General features: G+C 40.0%; 3 protein-coding genes across 4 annotated transcripts; 2 read left to right on the top strand and 1 right to left on the bottom strand.

The window, feature by feature from the left end:
• Positions 1 to 8,443: 8,443 nt before the first annotated feature.
• On the bottom strand, positions 8,444 to 9,187 carry LOC124872987 (heat shock protein 30-like). The gene has a single exon (XM_047373442.1). The coding sequence runs from the start codon at positions 9,125 to 9,127 to the stop codon at positions 8,513 to 8,515; it is 615 nt and encodes a 204-aa protein (XP_047229398.1). The 5' UTR covers positions 9,128 to 9,187; the 3' UTR covers positions 8,444 to 8,512.
• Positions 9,188 to 10,497: 1,310 nt separating this feature from the next.
• LOC124873086 (heat shock protein 30-like) lies at positions 10,498 to 11,067 on the top strand. The gene has a single exon (XM_047373593.1). The coding sequence runs from the start codon at positions 10,498 to 10,500 to the stop codon at positions 11,065 to 11,067; it is 570 nt and encodes a 189-aa protein (XP_047229549.1).
• A 3,007-nt stretch (positions 11,068 to 14,074) lies between these two features.
• stbd1 (starch binding domain 1) lies at positions 14,075 to 19,102 on the top strand. Of its 2 annotated transcripts, XM_047371721.1 has the most exons (4): positions 14,075 to 14,477; positions 15,660 to 16,009; positions 16,130 to 17,135; positions 17,577 to 19,102. In XM_047371721.1, the coding sequence occupies exons 1-4, from the start codon at positions 14,195 to 14,197 to the stop codon at positions 18,161 to 18,163; spliced, it is 2,226 nt and encodes a 741-aa protein (XP_047227677.1). In that variant the 5' UTR covers positions 14,075 to 14,194; the 3' UTR covers positions 18,164 to 19,102. The 2 variants fall into 2 exon arrangements, with proteins under 2 accessions (XP_047227677.1, XP_047227676.1); XM_047371720.1 differs by having other exon boundaries at positions 14,076 to 14,477; positions 16,130 to 19,102.
• Positions 19,103 to 22,285: the final 3,183 nt, after the last annotated feature.

Genomic DNA, 22,285 nt, shown 5'->3' with positions numbered 1-22,285 from the left:
ATTTTGAGGAAGACTTTTAAAAGATACTTGCACGTGACAATAGATTGAATCAAATGACCTTTTAACGCCACATAATGTGCTCTTTAGTTCATATACATGCAATGAGCATGAAAATGTTATGTTAAAAATTTTAAAAACATTTACTTTTGACCAAACTTGAAATTCATATGAAAACATGTCAAAAGTAATGATCCTTCCCTCCTAAGAGAATCTCAGTGCAGGTCTCATACCTTAAAGCCAGTTATTGACTCCAGATTGATATTCTAATCTGGGATTTTCTGAGTTCTTTGCCCTTTGTATACAGAGGGTTCTGAAGAATGAACTTTTCCTAACGGCTTTATAATATAGACGAGGCTAAAACACTATTTTGTGTTCTTCTGATAGCTGAGTCAGTGTGCAAGAGTGTGTAACAGAGCGATGAAGATATGGTGTAAAATGCTGGAGAGTCAGACACCATGGTGCACCTCTGATGAGCTAAGCAAACACCTAACAAGAAGCATGCCCAATCAATCAAACGTCTGAATCAACTTGGTTAAAATGTAGCTGCGTTGTTTTTATTAATCTGAACATTCTTTAGTCTTTTAGCAAGATAGCTTTTTGGATTGCCTAACCTGGTCCTGAATTCCAAGAGAGGAGCAGCCAAACATTCAGTGGCCTGATGCCATGAGCAAAAGCCTAATTTGGTTCCCAGAACTTGAACAGCTTCTAACCCACCAATAGATTCTCTCCATCCCCTCCTTAAGGCTGTTTTGTGGCAGGCTCTAGGCCTTCCTCTGTTGGGAATCCCCTCATAAATTGTCATGATTTTTACAGCCGACTTAACCCACATGTAGAGACTCTCAAAGAACTTTGTAAAAGGAATACGTTTTTATTGAAAGATTGATCAGGAACAACAGGAGCGACGAATCTAATCTTCCTTACTGTGAAAACAAAAAGAGAAAAGATAAATAGCTGACCCTCAGAAACATGAACCAACATAAACGTATCTTACTGGAGATTCCGGAATAACCCGCCAGGGAGAGAATAAATGTCAGGAAAGGAGTTCAGCTTGCCATGCACAGAATAGATCAGGAAGTAGCCTTAGCCACTACAGAGGACTGGAACAGATCAGGTAGGATTCACACCTGGAACAGGTAACAAAGCAAGTTAGAGTTCGCAACAACAGATCCTTCAAAAGATATCCATGGTAAAAATCATGCAAAGATTTCAGAGCTGGCCAGAAATTACCACGGAGGCAAAAACACTCAGGCGCCGAGGTGTTGGCAACCCTGCTCTATATGCTTCCCAGCTGATGAGTAGATGCACAACACCTGTCGCCTCAGGTACACTCTTACTGGCGGCACCTAGTGTCAAAAAGGTGTAAGCAGCAGGTAGCTGAACTCCAAATCCTGACACCACCTCCCGTCAACGGCCGCCTCCTGGCGGCCCAGAAGACGCTGCTTGGTGGGCCCGGAAATCCCGGATCAAAGAGGGATCAACAATGAAGGAACCCAGAACCCAGGAGCGATCCTCCAGACCATACCCGTCCCAGTCAACGAGGTACTGATGTTCACGTCCCCGTCGTCGAGAGGCCACAATGCGGTGAACAGAGTAGGCAGGGTGGCCCTGAAAGTCCCGGGCGGGCAGAGGGGGCAAGGCCGGAGGGCAGAGCATGCTGGTCTGAACAGGTTTCAACTGAGAAACGTGAAAAACAGGGTGAACACGGAGACTAGGAGGCAGACGAAGGCGAACAGATGCAGGACCCACGAGAGAATCAATTACATGGGAGAGAGCTTTCTGGACAGGGACTTGAGTGGAATGTCCCGTGCGGCGAGCCAAACCTTCTGACCAGGGAGGTAACTAGGAGCAGGCACTCTTCGACGGTCTGCATAGCGCTTGTTTCGGACAGCTGTCTGGTGAAGCGCCCGGCTGGCGGCGTTCCAAACGCGTTTACATCTCCGTATGTGGTGTTGTACAGTAAGAACCGTGATGTCCTTCTCCTCCGACGGGAACAACGGAGGTTGGTATCCCACCGAAACCTCAAAAGGTGAATAATCGGTTGCTGAGGAGACATGAGTTGTGGGCGTATTTGATCCACCCCAAGTGGTCACTCCATTCAGCGGGGCAGGTGGACGTCACGCACCGCAGGGCCACCTCCAACTCCTGGTTAAGGCGCTCCACCTGGCCGTCTCCAGACACGGGAAGTAAACTGAGGGCCCCTGTCGGACAACAGGCAACAGGGGATGCCATGCAAGCAAAAAACATGTTTGACCATCAATTTAGTAGTTTGGAGGGCCAATGGCAGCTTTCTGAGAGGAACCAGGTGGCAGGCCTTGGAGAATCGGTCAATAATGGTCATAATAACAGTCCCTCCTCCAGAACAAAACCCAGGAAACTGATGGTTGACTGATGGAAGTCGCACTTTTCCATCTTAACAAACAGTCTGTTTTCAAGGAGACGCTGTAGAACCTGTCTCACATGGTGGCGATGTTCCTCTAGACTCCTGGAAAAAATTTTAATATCGTCCAGGTACACAAATACAAAAATATTCAAAAAATCTCTCAACACGTCGTTGACGAGAGCTTGAAAAACTGCTGGGGCATTACTTAGGCCAAAAGGCATCACCAAGTACTCGAAATGCCCCAGAGGAGTCTTAAATGCTGTCTTCCACTCGTCTCCCTGGCGGATTCTGACTAAGTGGTAGGCATTTCTGAGGTCATCTTTGAGAAAACAACAGCGCCATGTACAGGCTCAAACGCAGAAGCTAGCAGAGGAAGAGGATATTTGTTTTTAACAGTAATTGCGTTCAAACCCCTGTAATCTATACAAGGGCGTAAACCTCCATCTTTTTTCCCCACAAAGAAGAAACCTGCCCCTAAAGGAGACGAAGAGGGATGAATAACCCCAGCAGCTAAAGACTCAGCAATATATTTTTCCATTACTTTTCTTTCCAGCCCGGAGATGCTGTAGAGTCGGCTGGAGGGTAAAGGGGCACCAGGAAGAAGATTAATGGCACAGTTGATGAGGCGGTAGAGACATTGCCCGAGACTTGCTAAAGACCATATTAAGATCATGATACTTGGGGGGAACTCTGGTTAAGTCTGAGAGTTCCTCCTCCATACCTTCCTCACCAGGGGTTGTAGGACAGATGGCTGACTGTAAACATGAATTGAGACATTCCTCAGAACACGTTTCTACCCGTAATTCTGCCCAATTTATGTGGGGATTATGGCGCTGGAGCCAGGGAAAACCAAGTACTAACGTACTCTGAGCTATGGGAAAAACAAAAAAAGATACCTCTTCTCGGTGATTACCGGACAAAACAAGCTCTAGAGGCAGTGTTTGATGGGTGATCTCACAAAGAGAAAAACCATCCAAGGTCAAAACCCGACATGGCTGGGTCAATCTTTCTGTGGAAATCCCTTTCTTTGAAACAAAATCAAAATCAATCAAGTTCAGATCACAACCTGAGTCAACTAGGACAGATAAAACCTCAGTGATGGTTCACAAACAAATTAGCCAATAACGTGAAGCGTGGGGTCTTACTACTGGAGGATCGGTCTGTCGGTTGCCCCATCACAGCCGACGGACCCGCCCTTTTGGCCGAACCGGACAACCGGAAATGAAATGATCGGAAGCACCACAATAGAAGCACTGGTTGGCCTCTCGACATCGTTGTTGTTCTCCAGGCGGAAAGCTAGCTCTCCCAATCTGCATAGGTTCGGTCTCGGGGTGGCTGATTTGAGGCCCTAATGACACTGGTAACGGGGACGGAGGAAACGGAGAGGTTCGCTCCAACGCTCTCTCAGAACGATTCCTCCTCCTTTCCCGTAGGCAAGAATCAATGCGGATAGCTAAATCAATGTACTTATCTAATTCTTCTGGTTCATCTACAAGGACTAGTTCGTCCTTTATGGGCTCGTTCAAAGACTGGAAAAACGCCACCTTTAACGCGCTTGCGTTCCAGCCTGAGGATACAGTTAATGTACGAAAATTGATAGAAAAGTCCGCAAAAGGACGATTCTGCTGTTTCAACGCCCATAATTTGCGGGCAATACAGGACTGATCTGAAGCTACATCTAATGTCTGTTTAAACTCCTTAATGAAATCCTCATATGACAACCTGAAACCAGTGCAGTTGGAAAACCTTGCCCCCACCCATCAGAGCACCCTTCCAGTTAACAAACTCAAAACATAAGAAATCTTACCCTCATCATGCGAAAAAGCTCGAGGTGACCGGTTAAACACCAACCTACACTGAAGTAAAAAACCACGACATCCACCCATCTCTCCGGAAAACCTCTCAGGATGAGGAGAAGAAACATCTCGAAAAGGTGGTGGATGTTGGGCCTCCAGTGGCTCAGCAGCACCCCCAATGGGTGTGGCATACTCAGAACTACAAGCACCTTGAAACAGTGATGCCAAATGCTACAGCTGCTGGTTTGTTTGCAGCTGTCTATCTAGGAGGGTTTGGAGAGTAGAACTGTGCGTATGAATTTGCTGACTATGTTCAGCTAATGTTCTCTGAAGGTTCTCCGCTGGGTTAGGCTGGCCTGAGTGTTCTGTCATGATTTTTGCAGCCGACTTAACCCACATGCAGAGACTCTCAGAGAACTTTGTAAAAGGAATACGTTTTTATTGAAAGATTGATCAGGAGCGACAAGTCTAATCTTCCTTACTGTGAAAACACAAAGAGAAAAGATAAATAGCTGAACCTCAGAAACATGAACCAACATAAACGTATCTTACTGGAGATTCCGGAATAACCTGCCAGGGAGAGAATAAATGTCAGGAAAGGAGTTCAGCTTGCCAGGCACAGACTAGATCAGGAAGTAGCCTTAGCCACTACGGAGGACTGGAACAGATCAGGTAGGATTCACACCTGGAACAGGTAACAAAGCAAGTTAGAGTTCGCAACAACAGATCCTTCAAAAGATATCCATGGTAAAAATCATGCAAAGACTTCAGAGCTGGCCAGAAATTACCACGGAGGCAAAAACACTCAGTCGCCGAGGTGTTGGCAACCCTGCTCTATATGCTTCCCAGCTGATGAGTAGATGCACAACACCTGTCGCCTCAGGTACACTCCTACTGGCGGCACCTAGTGTCGAAAAGGTGTAAGCAGCAGGCAGCAGAACTCCAAATCCTGACATAAATTCTTCTACATTTCCAACAGATTCTAGACAGGTACTTAGAAAATCATAATTATGTTCCTAAACTGTGAGTGTGTGTGTATATATGTGTATATATTTATATGTGTGTATATACACTACCAGTCAATGTGTCTCTTTATTTTCATGACTATTTACATTGTCGATTCTCACCAAAAGCATTTTTATATATTAGATTCTTCAAAATAGTCACACTTTGCTTTGCACCCTTAGCATTCTCTCCCTGATCTCGTAAGGTGGTCACCTGAAATAGTTTTCCAAAGAGTCTTGAAAGAACTTCTCAGAAGTTTATTGTGTCATGATTTGAGGGTGTTTTTCTCCAGTCATGTTTTGTTCTCTCTGTCTCTGTTTAGCAAACAGCTTCATTTGGCCCACCTGCACTATGTTAATCAGTTTTGTTTTTCATCTGTGTTTTGCCATTTATATACACTCTCAACCTGTTCAGTCTTCGCAGAAACATTTTTGGATAACATCACTCTCAATTCATGTCTTGTCCTTTGCTCATACCAAGCCTGTCTTGCCAGCCTGTCCATGTTTTTTTTTTGCCACCATCTTCTGAAGTAAGTTTATTTATTAAATCTTTTTCTCACCACTGATGCTTCCTACTCGTCTGCATTCCGGGGTCCTATGCTACACCAACCCTGACATATTGAGAGACGGACAACCACTTCTATGCCTTTCTGTGACTCTTCTAGTCTCTCTGTGTTTCTGTTGCAACCTGTTAATGACACTCTGTGACTCTCTAAGCTCAGTGGCCACTTCTGTCTGAGAACATCCTGTTTGAAGCCTCTGAAAGGTGTGGTAGTGATGGTCAATGGTTAGGTGTCTTGGTCTTATGATGTTAATGTGTGAACAGCATTTTGAGGAGGACTGTTTAAATAGCAATTCTTATTCAACTAGGACATGTATTAGTTGATTCATGGATCAAAAACTAAAATTGAAAAAACATTTTTGTTAACTGAAATAAATAAAAATTGTATGTAAAAGGGAAAAAACTATACCTAACTGCAACTGTATTGTGCGTAAACAAAGTAAAAAGTACAGAAATTATACACAGAATATCGTTTTTTTCGTCTTCGTGTTTATCAGTTTATTTATACACCTTGTCAACTGATGTGAAATGGATTTTATTCCACATGAGCCGCTTACGTTCATTACCGGCACTGTACAGCATCCCATAGTGTCACGGTGGGGTTTAGGGAAGGACCAACGTGCAGGCAAGAGCTGGACAGCAGCATGTTAAATGAGAGCTTTCTTCTTTTATTCAAAGTCTTTACAAAACATAGCAAAGTCGAAATGCCGAGCAAGAGACTTACGGGCAGAATACACTGCAGGAGCGAAGCATAAACAAAGTAGAGACGAAGTAGGGAACGGGGTAGTAACGGAGGGACCAGCGAGGAACTAAGCACACAGAACAACTAATATACACAGAGCACAGAGAGGGGAACAAAGGGCAGGTAATCAAAGAAACAGGGAACAGGTGTGACAAGGAGGCAGGGAGGCTGAAGGGACAGGTGAAACTGATACAAAGACTAAAGCATGGAAAAGGAACTGATAAACAATACAGTGAACCAAACTAAGCAGAACTTTAGACAAAGATAAATAAAGCATAGAATCAAGACTAAACATGAACTAGAGGAGACTGAGAAACTGGAGGAAAGACAACAACCTAAAAATCTAAGGACTTAACAAAATAGAAACCTTAAGGGAAACCTGACTACAAAAGTCAACAAACCTAAACCAACACTGATAGAACAAAACGAGGAGAAAGCAGTGAAAATGAGGACTAGAATAAAAGTAAACCAAGATGTAAACAATAACTAAGCAGACCTAACATAATCAAATACCGAGTTACTAAATGGGAAACTAGACAAGAAAATCCAGGGAGACAAAGGACCACAATAATAATAATAATAATAATAATAATAATAATAATAATAATAATAAAGCCATAAGAAATAGGAAAGCAACCACAAAAGGAACTAGGAGCGAAGGGGGAGAAAACAACAAACACTAGGAGACAGGAAATAAACAAAACAACCATGACTACAAAACCAAACTAAAGTCAAAACATAAAACAACAACAAAGTCCAAAGATGTCGTATCATGACACATAGACACTTTGTAAATTACTTTGTAAATTTGTAGAACACTTCTCAAGGCAAGAAGTTGTGAGTACCTTGACAAATTAGCCTCCCTGAATAGCTGCCCCGAAAGAGAAACCACATCACGGCCAGGTAGCACGGGGATGAAAACAACCAAAATGAAGTGCTTTTACTGTCGACCAAGCTGTTGGTCAGTTAATACACAGGAACACCGCAAGCAGGAGGATGCATTAGTAAATATGTTTATTGAGGCTAGGATGTCCCCACGACTATGTGATTGAGATTAGGTTTGCATTATATTGCATAGTAATATATTAGTAAATATTATGTTCAGGTGTTCTTTGTCTATGGACTATATAAGCAGCTGCAGTATTACAGCAAGTAATAAGGCTACTATCTTGTGGACTGTTTTTGTTGAGGGTTGTTCAACAGTAATGAAAAACATCTCTTAAAAAAGTATCTTGTGATGGGTCTTTATAAACCAATATATGTATACATAGTTTATTAAATACAATACTCAGACCTTTTTGAATCCTGCACCTAAAAATGAATCCAAGTATAAATAAACTAAAACTAGTACTAAAACTAATAAAAACTAAACTAAGCATTTATTAAAGTAATACAAACTAATAAAAACTAGCAAACCCAGTCTGACAACTAGTTAAATCTAACTCAATTAGAGAAAAAAAAGTCACAACGAAATAAAACTAAACTATTATGAAACAGCTGGACATGAGCATTAAAAATTTAGAGAAAGTTACATTAAGTTCACCTATTTCATGGGAAAAATTTGTATTTTGTTGGAACGCTTTATATTTTTTTTCCCCATGTCAGTTCCTGGGTGCTGTACTTTATAGATCTTATAGGTTATTGCATTTTTTATAGTACTTTAGATAATATGTTATTTCAACCTTAAATCAGGCAATCGATTATAAATAAATATTGAGCATATTTTTCAGCATAACTGTTATATGCTCATTTTTTTGCATGTTTTTTTTGCAAAAAAAGGCATTTTTCAAAATGTTTCTATATTATTTGCTTTAATAGACTTATATTTACTGCAGCACTGACATGGCAGATAATAAGTGATAAAAAAAAAAACACAAATATGCAGTTTTTAAAACTACTTTTACACTTTATTTTACAAAAAGTTTTTTTTTGGGATTTTTTTTTAATACAGAGAGTAAAAAATGAATCATTCTCTAACAACAATAATTTCTCAGTAGTACAACCACATGTACAGTATGTTAGTTTGTTCTACGATTGGTTGTGTGTTTCTGCTAGGCTGTCTTCTGCTTGTGAACAAACACTCTGCTGTGTTTCCTCCTCCAAGTTCCTCTTGATAGTCAACTCTCTCTCAGCCGCCTCAATACAAGGAACTTTGGCTGCCTGGATGTGGAGCTTTCCATCTGGAGAAAGGTAGCAGCTCACATCTTCATGCTTCACCCCTTCAGGCAGATCAAAGTCCTGTCTGAACTCCTGCAGTCTGTAAGAGTAGGAGCCCTTCCCATCTTCTTGTTTCTTCTCTGTCTTCCCACTGACTTGTAGCTTTCTGCCCACCTGTCTGACCGACAGCTCCTCTGGAGAAAAGCCTTGAGTGTCCAGGGTTAGGCCAAAGTGCTCTCCATCTTTTTCCAGCTGGTAGGAGACTGGCTGCAGAGCCATGATGCTCCTGAAAGGCTCTCTGTCCTCCAGAATCTGGCGCTGAAGTTTCTCCATCAAATGCAGACTGCTGCGCAACTCATGTAGGTTTCTCTGCAGGAGATCCTGCTGGTAGAGCAGAGGTCTGACCTCTGGCCACAGACTGTGTACAGGCCAGGAGAAATCCACGAATGGACTGAGGACAGATGGGAATCCATGAGAGCACAGCATCTTTCTTCTGTTTCGTCTTGAGTCTTCTTGTTAAGAGCTGGAACTGTTTTCAGGTGTCTCTTCACTCTGGTGTTGCTTGTGTAGCTTTCTGTGAGACAGTGGGACTTTCCCAGATTTATATTATACAGGAGGCGCTAGAGGCTTCAGGAAGATTCTAGCAATTTCCACAGGTTTCCATTGGGTGGAGCTGTTTCCCAGATTTTATCAGGTCACAGAAGTTTCTGTTCACTGCAACGATTTAGGTGGATTATTTAATGCATCTATTAGAAAAATAACACTATTTGATTTTACCCAGGGTTATCTGCAGAATCTAAGAACTGCTAACATTTTTCTTGTTTGTTTGTTCCAGATTCTTAGTTCAGATTCCAGATAGTTAAATAAACCATTCTTTAACTATTAGCCAAATCAGAAGCAAATCTATGAAGTAGTTTATGATTTAGTTAGTTTTTCTTAGTAAGATACAACCCAGAAAATATTGTTAAGCAAATTAAATCAATGAATTAAAAGCCACAATGACATCATGTGCCTTTAGTGAATATTTTATTCACAGTAACAAAATATTACAGACTTGAGGGTATTTTATTTACTCACTTCCATATATCATAATGCTTCTTGAGATACTAACTCATAAATGAGGCCTTGCTATGAAGGAAAGAAGTGTTGCTTGATGGGATCATACTTACAAATGACAGCATATCAGTTTGCTATTATAAAATAATAAAAACTGATGTGGTGAAATGTGGTTCGAACAGTCACTGAGAACAAGTTACCATTTGTTTTATTCTTGCAATATTTTCTTTTAGGAAGCAAATGTTTGTTACAATTCTGAAAAACAAAATAATAATAGATGATAGATATTAAAGTTCATACAAAGCAAACGTTTTTTTGTTGTTGTTTGTTTTTTGTTTTTTCTCATGTACCAAAAGGGTTACTAAAGCAAGCTTTATTAAACATGTCATGGCTGCCATCACCAGAATGACTTGATCAAATCGGTGAACTAGCTTCATCTAGTGGAGATTTGTGGAAATTGCTAGACTCTTCCAGAAGCCTCTGGAGCGTCTCCTATAAGAATTTCAATTCAATTCAGTTTTATTTATATAGCACCAATTCACAACACATGTTGTCTCAAGGCATTCACAAAAGTCAGGTACATACATTCCAATTAATCCTAACCATTGAACAGTGCAGTCCGATTCAGTTTTTTATTCAAATTGGATAAAAAGTTTTTCTATCTAAGGAAACCCAGCAGATTAAAAAGCTGGGACAGTCCCACTGACTGACCGAAAGCTACACAAGCAACACCAGAGTGAAGAGACACCTGAAGACAGTTTCATCTCTCAACAAGAAGTCTAAGACGAAACAGAAGAAAGATGATTTGCTCTCATGGATTCCCATCTGTCCTCAGTCCATTTACGGACTTGTCCTGGCCTGTGCACAGTCTGTGGCCAGAGGTCAGACCTCTGTTCTACCAGCAGGATTTCCTGCAGCAAAACCTACATGAGCTGTCCAGCAGTCTGCAGTTGATGGAAAGACTTCAATGTCAGATTCTGGACGACACAGAGCCTGTCAGGAGCAGCATGGCTCTGCAGCCGGTCTCCTACCAGCTGGACAAAGAGGGAGAGCATTTTGGCCTAACCCTGGAGACTCATAGCTTTTCTCCAGAAGAGCTGTCAGTCAGACAGGTGGGCAGGAAGCTACGAGTCAGTGGGAAGACAGAGAAGAAACAAGAAGATGGGAAGGGCTCCTACTCTTACAGACTGCAGGAGTTCAGACAGGACTTTGATCTGCCTGAAGGGGTGAAGCATGAAGATGTGAGCTGCTACCTTTCTCCAGATGGAAGGCTCCACATCCAAGCATCCGAAGTTCCATCTATTGAGCCAGCTGAGAGGGAGCTGACTATCAAGAGTAGCTCAGAGGAGGAAACACAGGAGAGTTCGTAGGGAGAAGATAGCCGAGCAGAAACACACAACAGATTGTAGAATAAACCTACAAAAATGGACTGACATACATGATGATGTGCCAATAACATTGTATATAGTTATAAACTGGTGAGTTTTTACTTCTGTAAAGAGAAATATTTTACTATGAAATCTTCTAAAGATGTATCTGCAATGTTACATGCCATTTTATTCACGTACACCAATAACAAAGTTAATTAATACAAACTACAGGATTAATCTGAGCCCTGTGTATTTCCTACATGCAAAATTAAATGGGAGCCCTCTTTTAACCATCCACCAAAACAGAATAATTTATATTGCAGATCATTCCATATACACATTAAATCTTTTTTGTAATATAGGCATATGAAGAGATTTTGGTCAAATATTTGAAAGTTATCACTCATTAGAGACATCTTTTGCATAATTTTGTTTATGACATCAGGTTTAGCTTTATTGTAAAGCTCGTGCACTCAAAACACAGAATTTGACTTCAGTACACTTTGCTCTCAGTAAAGGTTATTATTATCATTTTTCAATACAAATGAATGGAAATAAGAAATATCTTCTAGATGTACATATATACACAAATGACTTTACAAGGAAATATAATGAGAGATCAGTCCAAGTATGCATGGTGTTCTTCTGGAACTCCGATTGTCAGGTGTTCATCAGAGAAACAGCCTGGGGGAAGAAACTGTCTCTGTGGTGGCTTCTTTTAGCAAACAGTGCTCTGTAGCGCCAAACTGAAGGTAAAAGCCTAAGTAGTTTGTGTGCAGGGTGTGTGGGGTCTGTGAGATTTTGGGTGCCCTTTTCCTGACCCTCTAGACCTGTATAAGTCCTGGATCGAGGGAAGGTCAGTCCTGATGATTCTCTCTGCAGACCTGATTGTTCTTTGCAGTCTGGACCTGTCCTGTTTGGTGGATGAACCAAACCACCCTGAGATGGACAAAGACAGGACTGACTGAATTATGGCAGTGTAGAAGATGACCAGCAGCTCCTGTGGAAGGTTGTACTTCTTGAGTTGCCTCAGGAAGTACAGTCTGCTGTACTACATATACAACCTCTTACTGTAACAGCTTACAATTAAAATATTTGATTATTAATACGAATGAACACATATAAGTAACATTTATTTGCTTTATATGATGGATGTTTTGTCAGACATTTGATCAATAGTTCTATATTCACATCCAGCTAATTAAAATTTTGGACTATTACAGTACTACAGATTCTTATTCATGATACCATGTGAATTTTCTTCAACACATACAAAATTACACATGTTCTCTATTATTTTATTTTATTTTAGATATGTAAAGTTGTATTGTCATATTTTAGACCTGAAACAAAAGCTTGATTTGTAAGTTTAACGCTAATGTAGTGTTGTTGTTTTTTATATAATTTGTAAATAAATATCTTCATTTATAAGTTGATAACTAGGTATATGTTTTAATTTGATCAATCATCTTTGGTCTGTTAAACTTTTATTTTTCTAGCTTAAATATTTTATTCCCATGTGTTTCTATGTAGTTTCACGGCAAAAGTTGTCAAAATATTAATGTTTTAAAATTTGAATACATTTTTATTTAAAGAAAGACAAGATGGTGAAGCACAACGTATTTCTTAAAACAAATTTAAAACTTTTATTTTACAAAACTTTTAATTCAAACATTGAAGAGTAAAAATCATCATTCAATAACAAAAATAATTTCTCAAGGGCACAATAATATCGAAAGATTATCTTAGCATAGGTTTGCAGCAGTGCTCTATTTACTCTATCTGTTTTGTGTCTCTGCTTGGCTGCCTTCTGCTTGTGAACAAACACTGCTGTGTTTCCTCCTCCGACCTTCTCTTAATAGTCAACTCCCTCTCAGCGTGCTCAATAGATGCAACTTTTGCTGGCTGGATGTGAAGCTTTCTTCTGTTTCGTCTTGAGTCTTCTTGTTTAGAGATGGAACTGTCTTCAGGTGTCTCTTCACTCTGGTGTTGCTTGTATAGCTTTCTGTGAGTCAGTGGGACTTTCCCAGATTTATATTCTAACAGGAGGCACACTAGAGGCTTCAGGAAGATTCTAGCAATGTCCACAAATCTCCACTAGGTAGAGATGCTTCACAGATTTTATCAGGTCTCTAACAGCAATGGATTTGTTGGATTATTCGCTGCATCTATTGGAAAGTTGACACTATTTGATTTTACCCTGTCTTATATACAGAATCTATGAATTGCTTACATGTTTGTCAGAGTCCTGGAACCATTTTCTGCCAAAAGCAAAATATTGTAAGAACTTTTTCTTTTTCTCTAAATGAAAACGTATTTTAATATAACATCAGTAATTATAATGTTTGTGGTAGATCTATGAAAATTCACTTTTAAAGTGTTGCTTTGAAGGAAAGCTCTGAGTAAATGATTCATTATAATGAATCAATTAATGTTGACTTTTTATGATTTGTATACTGTACAACAAAATCTAAGTTTTAAAATTTTCAGCTTTAGGTTTGATTGCAACTTGCATTTTGTTTTCCTTAAAAAATACAAGTTGGGAGAAACAGGCGCGATACTGGACTTCCAAACCGAAATTTATTAATATGACTATGGGCAACGAGAATTTTTAAATAATATTTTTTTTATAATTTCCTTGAAATTTGTAGCTGGTTATTCTCAGTGAAAATATTTGTTGCTTACACATTGAATACCACTTCTAATAATTAACCTGCACTCCCTTATTTTATTTAATGGATTTTGTTTTGTAAAACCTCACGTCACATAGTTAAATTAACCATGAGTTAATAACATTTGAATAAATTGTTCATCAAATTTTAACACAAGAAGCCTTATTTTAAATAGCACCCGATATAATCAATGAGACACAATATTAACTAATCACATCAGTGGATGATTTCTAAACACACGTTCTCCTCTTTTTTCATCAATAAAATCAGTGCCCCGTGACTAAGTTCAGCCAATAAGCAGCTCGCACCTGCAGCCACTCACAGCTCTTTAGCAGCAATTAGGAGCCTTCAGTCACTGACAGCTTGGGGAGACAGGACCCACTTTAGTGTGTTGCAGCGGGGATTCATACGCACGGACACGTTTATTTGTGGCTCAGGCTTAATCAAATATTGTGATGCAGCTGAAAAACAACAACATGGAGAAACGCACGGATCTGGCCTCGCTGTTCTGCACGATCGGGCGCCACGGTCCCGCCGTGGCTGTGGTTGTGATTGCTATGGTGTCCGTGGTGGCGGGTTTCATTATCTACCGGACCGTGAAAGGGAAGCGGAGGAATGCCGAGGCTGGGGCCGGACACGGCGGCAGCAGACCCGGAACGCTGAGAGACACGTCGCTGCCGCAGCCGGAGAAGGAGCTGAGTCCGGAGTATGAGGCACTCAGCTGTGAGGAGTCAACAGGTAAAGAGTCACACTCTGGGCATAAACTGTTGCGTCCAACAGGCGTCAGAACTTGGCTTAGTTTTTTTTTTTTCCATCCAAACATTGTCCTTTTAGTTTCATGAATTTAGTTTCATGCACAAACGTGGTTATAGTAGAAGATCTACTCTTAAGATGCATTGAGAAACCATTGAAACATTTAGCCTTTATGGTCCTAGAGTCTGCTTGTCATAGAGAATGTTGGAAGTTGTGGCTAGAGGATGAGTTTAATCCACTCCTTGTATTAACTAAAGTTGATTAGCAAGTTGGTAACAAACAGCAAGAAAATTAAATGGGTCTTACGAATTTTTATTTATTTATGAAGCAAAAGTAATTTACACCCCCCCCCCCTGTCCCCTGCCTACTGCAGTGGGTTGCTACAAACATAAGGCACCATATTGGTCTCATGGCACACTGATCTCCTTTCAAAAATTTGTTTAGAGATGTCTATTTCAAATTGTGATTCGTTTTTTAACTCCTAAAATGGTCATGGGTTACAATTATTTAAAAGCAAACAGTTGTAGATGTGGTTAATGAACCTTTTTTTTCACAAACTTTAAGACATTCATTTAAAATATTGTCATACAAATAAACTTTTAACATTCATTTTAGGAAATGATTATTACAAAAGCCAACATGAAAAATTTCACTGTCTATGAAATGTACAATATACCATCTTGCCTCAAAGTTGCTTTTGAGGCATTGGCATCCTCTCGTCATGGTTAATCAGAGGTTTGGTACAGAGGTTTAATTTAACAGGTTAACTATTTGATTTGGTTTGTCAGGTTCTGTAACTTTTATAGGAAAAAAAAAAAGGAACGAAGGGGGATAAATGTAATTCATCTCTTACTATTTTGTTGAGGTAGCAAATTATGTATTCTGGACTTTTTGTAAATGCATGCTCCAGTTTTTAAAAATCAAATTGTCTTTTAGTTTAATAAAAAAGCCTGTGGAATTTAAAGGTTTATGAACCTTTTGTGTTGCTAGATGACTTGTGACATCAAATATGAAAATGGAGAACTTCTGCTTTTGATGTGAATTGAGTTGAACATATGGCTTTAATCAAAGTAAAACATTTATCACATTTTGGGTTGTAAAACTCAGGAACACAATGAAATTAAACACAATTCTGTTGAAGATAAAATGTGTTTGTTGTCTTTATAGATATGAGTGAAGCTGTATCAAATGCCAGGGACACAGATGCAACTTGGAGTCTGTCTAAACTGAGAAATCGTCGTCCCATCTCTGGGAAAACTCAGTCTTCCAGTCCGTCTAAAAGAGAAGTGGGACCAGAGGAACTGTGCAGTGCTTCACATATGGACAAGATTTCCAGTATTCCTTTAACAAATGCAGAAGAGGCCATTAAGAGCCTCCAAGATGACATGTGTGAACTAAAGGATTTGAATGTGGAGTGTAAGGGCTACAAATGTGATCTCGTACCTCCAAAGGATTCAGAGGAAGACCATAGTATCTCCGTGGAGCCTGTAGTGGTTCGTGAGAGTCTTGGAAAGAAGGTGAGCAGCCTTTTAAGAAAATGGTCAAAGTCAGTGGTAATACATTGCTTAATGCCACTCTGCACTGTAGTATACTTTGTCTGTGACAAAATTGAATTAGTGGTCTTTCTCTTTGTGTAGGTACAAGGCTTACAGGAAGGTGAGGTGACTACACAAGATGTGTCAAATGAAATGCCCTGTCGGGAGGAAGCATATCTATGCGATTTGAATGGCCCAGTTTGCCGAGAGGGGAAGACTCCAATAAATCTAAATGAAAATGACAAAAATTGTCAGGCCGTTTCAGCCTCTGACACAGAGGGTTACTTTGAAGAGCCTACCATTCACATGCATGAGTCCCCTTTGTGTACAAAAAATGAGGATAAGATTTCAGTCCTTGACACCTCTGGCTTCAATAAGCCCCACCCTGCAAACGAAGACTTTAATGTGACACTGCATAAGCAAGTAGATAACCAACTTATAACTGTGACAAGTGTAACAATGCCAGCCATTCACGGTGCAGATGCTGAACGGAGTCCAAATGATGATGTGACTGAAAACAAGCTCACCAATCTTGGCGATTTATCAGTTAATCATGCTGCGCTACCATCTAGCAAAGAACCAAAACTAAAACAAGATTCTTCTACCTGCAGTAAGGAGAACATTGAGAATGTCAAGCAATCTTCATTTGGTGAACCACAGGAAACCTCAGCTCTAGTTTTAAGTCCTGTCCTACCATGTTTGTCAGTTGAGCCTGAAACTATTCAAGATGATCAGACCCTGCCTCTAGTTGGCCTACAACCAGAATACATAATGAATGATGAAGTAACCACTGAATTGGCTAAAGAAACAAGTAGTGCCCTCTTTGAACTTTGTTGTGCATGTCCTCAGAGTGAAATTGATGAAACTATTAACATTTTGATTCCTAAAGAAAATGTAGAAATACTTCTGTCTTCAGCTGATGGTGAGGCCAATGCAGTTGTTAGTGATGAGTTCAGTCCTGCTGCCTCTGTGTCTACAGAAATGTCTTGTCCTGATGAATCTTCCTTCCAAAACCAAGAAAGTGAACAAGTACAAAATATGAAAGATCTGCTTGAGGTCCCAACTGCTCCTGCCCCAGTCATGGCTGAGAGCATAGAACCTCAGATTGGCAAGGACCAGCTGTTATCTGAAAATCAAAGCAAGTTAACCTCATGCTCATCTGATCTTGAAGAGCGTGGGATTTCAGGCATGAAAGTTGGCCCTGATTTGCGTGATGCTGGGGAGTGTCCCTTAACCCTTGAGAACATGCGGTTGGCTGCAGTGGATGATCATCTACAATCTCAAGACCAGGCTGAATGTCAAACCACAATGGCTGACTTGCAGTCTGTCATTAAGGAAGAGCCAGTAGATGCAGTAACTCACTCTTTAAATGATTCACAACCCCTTATTGAGGAGACCGATAAAGCCAATGATGACTCCTGTACAGTCAATGAGGTGTGTCATGAGACTGAAAGTTTCAACAGAGCAGTAGGCCAACTCTCAAATGATGCACACACTGTGTGTTTACGTGAAGACCTCGGAATGATGGACACAAAGATTGTCATAGAAGGCAAGGAAGAGGACAAAACAACTGAAATCAATATTATGGAGGCAACTATGGATAACAATGAGTGGATCACAGATGGTACTGATCAAGTTCCTCCCTGGATGAAGAGTTCTGTTCCCCTAATTAATCCAGTGTCTCTAGAAGAAAATATCCAAACTTCCTTTCCTGTAGATGCAGCTTGCACAAATGCTGATGTACCAACTGCCAATGAGAGTGAAGAAGCCAGCACAGTTCCCCCTATTGATGAACCCACAGAAACTGGCAAAAGGGTCCTGGCAGTCCAGCCGATGCCCCAAAGTGTCAGCGTGATGTTCCGGATCCACTATCTCACACACTCTCCATACCAGAAGGTGGCCATCACAGGAAACCATTGGGAGCTAGGGAACTGGAAGGATTTTGTTCCTCTGGAAAAGGCCAAGGATGGGCTTTGGGCCACTGTGGTGAGCCTGCCTGCAGAGAGTTATGTGGAGTGGAAATTCGTGGTGGTGGACAGGGGTCAAGTATGTCGTTGGGAGGAGTGTGATAATCGCTTTTTGGATACTGGCAACAGTGAGAACCTACTTGTCCACAAATGCTGGGGTTTAATGTAAGAGGCATCCAGTCAAAGACTAAAGAAATGGACACTGATACTAGAGGGGTCAATAAGTATATGGACTGGACCAGGTAAATGCATTTCATTTACCGATTTGATTTTTAAAGTCTATCAAGCACTGTCTTTTGAGTAACGTTTACTGATAACTGGGCTAGTTCTGGTTGAAAGATTTACCTAGATTCCTTGTAAGCATCATTTCAAAAATTAAGTTGGTGTATTTTAGGGCTGAATCAATTATGCTCACAACAGTTCTAATGTTTTCAAAGAATTTTGAGTTGAATTAGACCACACTTCTACCATGGGCTGGTTATAGCTGTATGTTAGGGTTACATAATGGTAGCTTTATAACAGTTTGTTTTTGCTATATTTTATAATGGTGCATTTTGGGTTTGTAATTTTCTGTTTAATATTGTACATTTCAACCATATTTGGCCATTGTTGAGTGTTAAACCTCTAAACCCCCTTCTGAAAGGACATTATTTAGAATTCTTTACATTGACGGTTTGTTTTGTCTGAACTGGAAGATGAGCTACAGTCTTTTCTGCTCTCAATATTTAATGTTATGCAAACTGTCCTTAAAGTGTCTTGCAAGTGTTTAGCTTTATGTTTTACATGCTGCTTGAATACTCCTACTGTGAGAATAAATGCACATATTTCACTTTCACTACAGCAATAATTAAAGCAATAATTGTTCTGTATGCTGCAATGGGTGTTAAATCAGGAATGTTTACCACTGAACTGTGGAGGTGGAACTGCTGCTTTTATTTAATGGCCTCTTGTGCATGTACAGCAGTTCTTCTGTGCTATGGGTGTGCATTTTTTTTTTTTTTTTATGTGAAAGAACATGTTAGAACTTTAATGTATTGCTGTTACCAATTGTATTTGTCTTAGACTATATGTTGAATGTAATTAAAACAAATAAACTAATCTTTTCAAATCCCTTGTTACATGTTAAAAGAGAAACTTCTGTGGGGAGGGTGTAATTTTAGGAGTTGATGCTAGTTCTGTTACTCTTAAACTACAGAAATATGGGTCATATTCAAAATCAATCTCGTTAAATGTGGTTGATCTGTGGTTCAAAATTTACATTTTTTCTTTACCCCAATCTATGTACCTAATCCGACGCTTTTTAAGTGCTAACCTGCGACAATGTTTCTGAATTTCAGGAAATGATTGACCACTGTTGAAACAGACTGATGCAAGCCCAAACAAACATTTTGAGTGGATGCACCAAGAAAATGTCTGATATTGCTCAAACCAAGGGACCTGACTCTTTGAGTCCAGCTGCCTCGGATTGGCTCATGAAGGGAGAAAGACTATCATTGGCAAACATTTTCATCCCAGGTTGTCTACTCAACTCTTCTGCATGCCAAGGTGGGCCATTGGCGCTGGGCAAAGTGCTATTGCTGTGTTGCCTGGAACACGTGTGTGTGTATAGGTTAGGTTTTAGAGCTGGAGACATAATTGCATTTCAATGGATACAAAAATTAGCTAAATTGTGTCATACAACTATGGGAAGCAAAGTGTTATTTGGCTAGTCAACAACGAAGACTAATTGGGAATTCATGGGAAAATAATTCCAAACAAAAGGCTTTCAACTAAATGTTTCAAACACTGTTTAAGAAAAGGGAGAGGAGAACAAACAGCCCTTTTAAAAGATCCTACAATCTGTGCTGTTTGCATGTGTTCAGTGTTTAATCTTTTTTGTTGTTTCACATTTAAGTCTCCCAGGTCCAAAGGGAGCTCTCTCTTAGGACCTGGTAGCTGCTGGATCAATATTATGCAGCTCTTAGCCAAACAAGGCCTCTGAGAGTCATTTGACCCCATTTCAAATAAGGTCATTGGGACATTGCCTGACTGGAAGTCACCTGATTCTTGTCATTTGTGTATCATGCTGCAGTCATGCTTTTATGTATCTCTTCAAAATGGGTGTCCAGTTCAAAGTGCTGCAACAGAAATTGTAGAAAACATTACAAAGTTAAAAACTTATAAAAGTGAGTAAATATTGGACAAAAATAAACTTGAGTGCAGTTCCCAGGAAATTGAAATGACCTGCAGAGAAAACTCACATGCTGATTGACAAAAAAAATTTTTTTACAGCCTTTGGAGTAGAAGGTACTCGTCGTCTTCTGCTTATCCGGGACCGGGTCGCGGGGGCAGCGGACTCAGCAGAGACGCCCAGATGTCGCTCTCCCCAGATACCACCTCCGGGTGGAGCCCAAGGCATTCCCAGGCCAGCCGAGAGACATAGTCTCTCCAGCGTGTCCTGGGCCTCCTCCCGGTGGGATGTGCCTGAAACACCGCCTGAGGAAGGTGTCCAGGAGGCATCCGGTATAGATGCCCGAGCCACCTCAACTGGCTCCTCTCAATGTGGAGGAGCCAGATGGCCGAGCTCTTCACCCTATCTCTAAGGGAGTGCCCGGCCACCCTACGGAGGAAGCTCATTTCAGCCGCTTGTATCCGGGATCTCGTTCTTTCGGTCATGACCCAAAGTTCATGGCCATAGGTGTGGGTAGGAACGTCGACCGACCGGTAAATTGAGAGCTTTGCTTTTCGGCTCAGCTCTCTCTTCACCACAACGGACTGGCGCAGTACCCCCATTACTGCGGCAGCCGCACCGATCCGTCTGTCGATCTCTCACTCCATTTTTCCCCCACTCGTGAACAAGACCCCGAGATACTTAAACTCCTCCACTTGAGTAGAAGGTGAAATATATTAAAACTTGTTTTACATAAGTGATGTTGAAACCAAGTACTGCAAACGTAAGCATGGTTAGCCTTGAAGTTGAATTTTTTTTTTTTTTAAGTCCAGCCTGGAATGGAAAGAACATACTGTATGTGAAGTAAATATTACAAGTAATGTCACTACTATCTATATCTATCTATATATATATATATATATATATATATATATATATAGATAGATAGAGATATATATATATATATATATATATAGATAGATATAGATATATATATATATATATATATATAGATAGATAGAGATATATATATATATATAGATAGATAGAGATATATATATATATATAGATAGATAGAGATATATATATATATATATAGATAGATAGAGATATATATATATATATATAGATAGAGATATATATATATATATATATAGATAGAGATATATATATATATATATATATATAAAAAATTCTTGCAGGTGTTAATGTGGGAGGTGGTTGGGTTCTCTTTCTAAAGCTGAGGGTAATTTAGACATAAGGATCACAGCTGACATTTGTATTTCCTTCCCCTCTGCTATATTTGTACATCCCTTCTGTCATACATGCAGAGACCACTTTGCAAACATCTAACCTTCTAAGCCTTTGCAATGCATTGCTTAATCTCAGTTAAAGCAAAGTTCTTAACAGAGTAACCCCCCCCCCCCCACTCCTCTCACCCTCTTCAGATCCAGATTTAAACCTGTAAGAGCAAACAAAGCCTACAAATCAACATCCTGAAATTACTTTATTTTGCTGTTACTGTAATTGGTAAGCATGTGCAGTGGATCATGTATAGTGCAGCATATGCAAATGTGCCTATATTTGAATATAGTTTACACATATTAAAGGAATAGATTGGAATACATCTAGTAAAACATGAATACTTGCAGATGAGAATGGACAACTGACTCAGTTTTAGTTTTTAATAAGATCAACTGTAAAAGTTCCAATACACAGAACTGCTTGTTGGAGAATGTAAGAAAAATCCGAAATATTTTAACATGCCTTCAGTAACATGACAAGTCTCATTTAACTCCATGTCGGAGCAGGATACCAAAGAGTTAGTTCTGATTTTTTTTTAAAGTGAGGTTTCTGTGAAGTTATCAATGGTAACAGTTTACTTACTTATAATAGAAAGCTGTCATCTCACTGTCAGCTTGTTGGAAAGTAAATAAATCATTGAAGGGGTAGAAAAAAGCAACTGGAAAAACTAAAGCTTTAATGGTTTTCGATTCAAAATCCATTTGGGTCAAGATATATTTTTCTGTAAAGTAAAATAAGCTGGAGAGAATCCAGCACCCTTCACATTATGAGCGGTGCACAATTGTAACAGTAATGTGGACCATGTAATTATGACGTATAGTGTTTTATTCTACTGCA

This window comes from Girardinichthys multiradiatus, chromosome 8 (genome assembly GCF_021462225.1).
Source record: "Girardinichthys multiradiatus isolate DD_20200921_A chromosome 8, DD_fGirMul_XY1, whole genome shotgun sequence".
Taxonomy (NCBI): Eukaryota; Metazoa; Chordata; class Actinopteri; order Cyprinodontiformes; family Goodeidae; genus Girardinichthys; species Girardinichthys multiradiatus.
Note: the sequence above shows the minus strand (reverse complement) of the source record. Positions and strands in the feature narration are given on the sequence as shown.

Coding starts and splice junctions, on each gene's coding strand:
- LOC124872987 (XM_047373442.1), bottom strand. CDS start 9,127: ATGCTGTGCTCTCATGGATTCCCATCTGTCCTCAGTCCATTCGTGGAT.
- LOC124873086 (XM_047373593.1), top strand. CDS start 10,498: ATGATTTGCTCTCATGGATTCCCATCTGTCCTCAGTCCATTTACGGAC.
- stbd1 (XM_047371720.1), top strand. CDS start 14,195: ATGCAGCTGAAAAACAACAACATGGAGAAACGCACGGATCTGGCCTCG. Junction 14,478..15,659: donor CAGCTGTGAGGAGTCAACAG/GTAAAGAGTCAC, acceptor TTGTCTTTATAG/ATATGAGTGAAGCTGTATCA. Junction 16,010..16,129: donor GTGAGAGTCTTGGAAAGAAG/GTGAGCAGCCTT, acceptor CTCTTTGTGTAG/GTACAAGGCTTACAGGAAGG.